This window comes from Aureococcus anophagefferens (genome assembly GCF_000186865.1).
Source record: "Aureococcus anophagefferens unplaced genomic scaffold AURANscaffold_8, whole genome shotgun sequence".
NCBI lineage: Eukaryota > Pelagophyceae > Pelagomonadales > Pelagomonadaceae > Aureococcus > Aureococcus anophagefferens.
In genome coordinates, this window is record NW_008705568.1 from 88,101 (window position 1) to 91,728 (window position 3,628).

General features: G+C 73.0%; 2 protein-coding genes across 2 annotated transcripts in view; both read right to left on the minus strand.

The window, feature by feature from the left end:
* Positions 1-276: 276 nt before the first annotated feature.
* Positions 277-1,730, minus strand: AURANDRAFT_63746 (hypothetical protein; the record flags this gene model as incomplete). The annotated part of the gene is made up of 2 exons (XM_009038590.1): positions 277-1,081; positions 1,123-1,730. 2 exons carry the CDS (start codon positions 1,728-1,730, stop codon positions 277-279), a joined length of 1,413 nt encoding a protein of 470 aa, XP_009036838.1.
* A 1,594-nt stretch (positions 1,731-3,324) lies between these two features.
* Positions 3,325-3,628, minus strand: part of AURANDRAFT_63747 (hypothetical protein) — a gene marked incomplete at both ends in the record, with an annotated part of 3,441 nt that continues 3,137 nt past the window's right edge. The window contains one exon of the mRNA XM_009038589.1: positions 3,325-3,613. Within this exon, the coding sequence (XP_009036837.1) occupies positions 3,325-3,613 (289 nt within the window). The remainder of the gene's footprint in view (positions 3,614-3,628) is intronic.

Here is a 3,628-nt window from a genome sequence, read left to right on the forward strand (position 1 = left end):
CTGACTCCAGGTCTCGTCGTCTATACGACCGCGCGCGATTCTTCCCTCGGGGACAAGTTCCGAATTGCTGCCTCCTTCGATCGTTCCTGTTATTTCATCTCCTCCCTCCCTGAAAAGATTCGCGACTCCGCGATGATTCGCGCCACTTGGGTGACTGGCCTGTGGTGTGCATGAAACACCCGCGGTACTACGCGGAAGGCGGCGCGGACTGAGTAGTCCCCAGAGTCGGCGCAGCGCGTGGGCCGATATAAAACATCACGGGATAGCAAAGGCCCCTTACTGCTTCGACTTGGTCTTGCGCTTCGCGGCCCAGGCCTGGCCGCGCCTCGCGCGCGGCGGCGCGGCGGCCGCCGGGATGGCGACGGGCACGGGCGTGGCGGCGCGGGGGAGGCCCGCGCCGAGCTGGCCGTGCTGGCCCGCGCCGAGCGCGAAGACGGCGCCGGCCTTGGTCACGGCGAGCGTGTGGCCGGCGTCGCCCGTCGCGTCGCCGCCGGCCGCGACCTCGACGACGCCGCGGCCGCAGAGGCCCGCGATGCGCGTCGGCGTCCAGACCTCGGCCGCGGTCTCGTCGGAACCGTCGGAGTCGTCGGACGCGTCGCTCGCGTCGTCGCCGCTCGAGGCGCCGTCCTCGCCGTCCGCGCCGTCGCTGTCGCCGTCGTCCTCGCCGTCGCCGTCGCTCTCGACGTCCTCGACGTCCTCGAGCTCCCCGAGCTGGCCGTCGGCGTTGGAGCCGAAGCCTAGGACGTCGCCGCCCTCGAGGAGGACGACGGAGTGGCTGCCGCCCGCGGCCGCGGCGACGACGACGGCGCCCGCCGGCAGGTCGACGCGCGCGGGCTCGAAGGCGTCGTCGTCGCCGCCGAGGCCGAGCTGGCCGTAGGAGTTGTCGCCGAAGGCGTAGAGGCTCCCGTCGGCGGCGACGGCGAGGGAGTGGTACTTGCCCGCGGCGACGGCCGCGACGGCGACGGCGACGGCGACGGGCTTCGGCGCGGGCTCCTCGGGCCACGCGGGCGGCCCGCGGCCGAGGCGGCCGGCGCCGGCGTGGCCCCAGCTGTACACCCGGCCGCCCGCCGTCGCCGCGAGGCTGTGGCAGGCGCCCGCGGCGACGTGGCGCGCGTCGGCGACGCACGGCAGACGACCGCGGGCGCCGGGTCGCGGTCCGGCCCGCGGCCGAGGCGGCCGTCGTCGCCGCAGCCGAGGCTCCAGACGCGCCCCGCGTCGTCGAGGCAGAGGGCGTGGGCGGCGCCCGCGGCGACCATGGCGACGCGGACGGCGCCGAGGCCCGCGACGGCCGCGAGCGACCCCGGCGAAAAGCCGCGGCCGCCGCCGTGGACGGCGCCGTCGTCCGTCAGCGCGAGGGAGAACCCCCAGCCCGCCGCCGCGGAGACGGCGCGGCCCGCGAGGCCGGGCAGGGCCCGCGGCGCGTGGCGCGCGCCCCGCCGCGGCGCGCCGAGCGGGTCGAAGCCGAAGCCGTAGACCGCGCCGTTGTCGACGACGAGCGAGTGGAGCGACGCCGCGACGCGGCCCGTGCGCAGGGCCGCGGCCCAGCTCCCGTCGAGGGCCGGCGGCCGCGCCGCCGGCGCCGCGCCGCGCCGCTTGAGCGCGGCGGCGAAGAGCTTCTCCGGGGCGACGCCGGCGCGCTCGAGGGCCGCGATCTGGTCCGCGACGTCCGGCGCCGCGTCGAGGAGCTCGCCGAGGCGCCGGATGGCCGTCTCGCGCAGCTCCGCGAGCATGGGCTCCTCCTTCTTTGACGCCTTGTGGCGCGGACTCGCTCGCCTCGGTCACGTCGGGCTGCTCCATCTGGAGCCAGAGCTGCTGCGACGCGTCGGCGCCCTTCTCCTGGCGCTACAACGACGAGTGCCAGGCGCTGGTCGACGACGACGACGACGACGACGACGACGACACGGCCACGCAGCCGCCGACGGTCACGCCGGAGGTCGAGTGGCGCCTCGGCGACGCGGGCGACAGCTGCGACGAGACGTGCGAGGACGACGGCCTCGCGTGCTCCGAGGACTACCTGGAAGACTCGAACGCGCAGCTCGACTTCATGGACGTGCTCGGGCCCCTCGGCCTCGGCTGCACGTCCGTCCGCGGCCCGAAGCCCAACTACGCGGCGCCCTACATGAACCACAAGGGCAAGTGTTTCATCAAATTGCAGGCGAGCACCTACTCGTGCTCCAAGTCGGGCTCGACGAAGCGCCGCGTCTGCGCGTGCTCGGTCCGCAAGCACGCGTCCAGCTCGGGCCGCTTCGTCGCCTCCGCGCGCGTGACGCCCGTCGGCGCGGGTCTCAGCTTCGTCGCCGTCCTTGCCCTCGGCGCCGTCGGCATGCGCGCCGCGAACCGCAAGCGCGCGCTCCTGCCGACGACCGTGACGACCGGCGACGGCGCCGAGGCCGCCGCGAATCCGCGCGCGCGGAAGCTCCGGAACCCGATGAAGAACCCGAAGCAGTTCGCGCCGAAGACGAACGCGTTCTCCGCGCCGGGCGCGCCCGCCTGCGGCGCCGGCGGCCAGCTCGAGCTCGAGTACACGACCAACTAGCGGCCGGCGCCCGCGCGCGGTCCGCCTCCCGTCGACGCCCCCACGGCTAAGATTATTATGAGGCGAACTCGCTCTTCGCAGAAACTAAGAACCCACTCAACCTCAACCTCAGGCATGCATCTTTCCCTCATCATCCAGCTTTCAACCACGCGCGAAGCTCGCATGGGCTTCCCGTGCATGCCAGGCTCTGCTGCTCGCCGCAGGCTCTGCTGTGCGCCGCAGGCTCTGCTGCGCGCCGGCTTCGACGCGACGACGACCAGATCGCTCCAACACGACAAGCACTTGCACTTGGGCCGATGCGAGGCGCTCGTCGTCTCCTCCACTTTTTTCCTGGCGCCGATCGCTTTTGTGGGGTTCGGCCGCACGTCCGCCGCTCTTGCGGCGCTCTCGATGCTCACGGCGTTCATCTCTGCCATTCACTGGCTCGACCCGGCGCACGGCGGTAAGTATAAAATCGATCGCGTGATGGCGCGAGCGAGCGGCGCCGTCTACACCGCCGTCGGCGTTTACGTGATGCCCCCGCGGTTCTCGGCGACGTACGGCGCTGCCGTCTGGATCTGCATGATGGCCTGCTACGGCGCATCCCGACGCCTCGGCGAGCGGAGCGATCGCTGCTGGGTCGCCGCGCACGGCCTATTCCACTTTTTCGTCGCCGTCGGCATGTGCGCGGTCATGGCACACTGCAGCCTAAGTTAAGTAATAAGTTACGTACTCGAGGAACTTCGCCTCATAATAATCTTAGCCGTGGGGGCGTCGACGGGAGGCGGACCGCGCGCGGGCGCCGGCCGCTAGTTGGTCGTGTACTCGAGCTCGAGCTGGCCGCCGGCGCCGCCGGCGGGCGCGCCCGGCGCGGAGAACGCGTTCGTCTTCGGCGCGAACTGCTTCGGGTTCCGGAGCTTCCGCGCGCGCGGATTCGCGGCGGCCTCGGCGCCGTCGCCGGTCGTCACGGTCGTCGGCAGGAGCGCGCGCTTGCGGTTCGCGGCGCGCATGCCGACGGCGCCGAGGGCGAGGACGGCGACGAAGCTGAGGCCCGCGCCGACGGGCGTCACGCGCGCGGAAGCGACGAAGCGGCCCGAGCTGGACGCGTGCTGC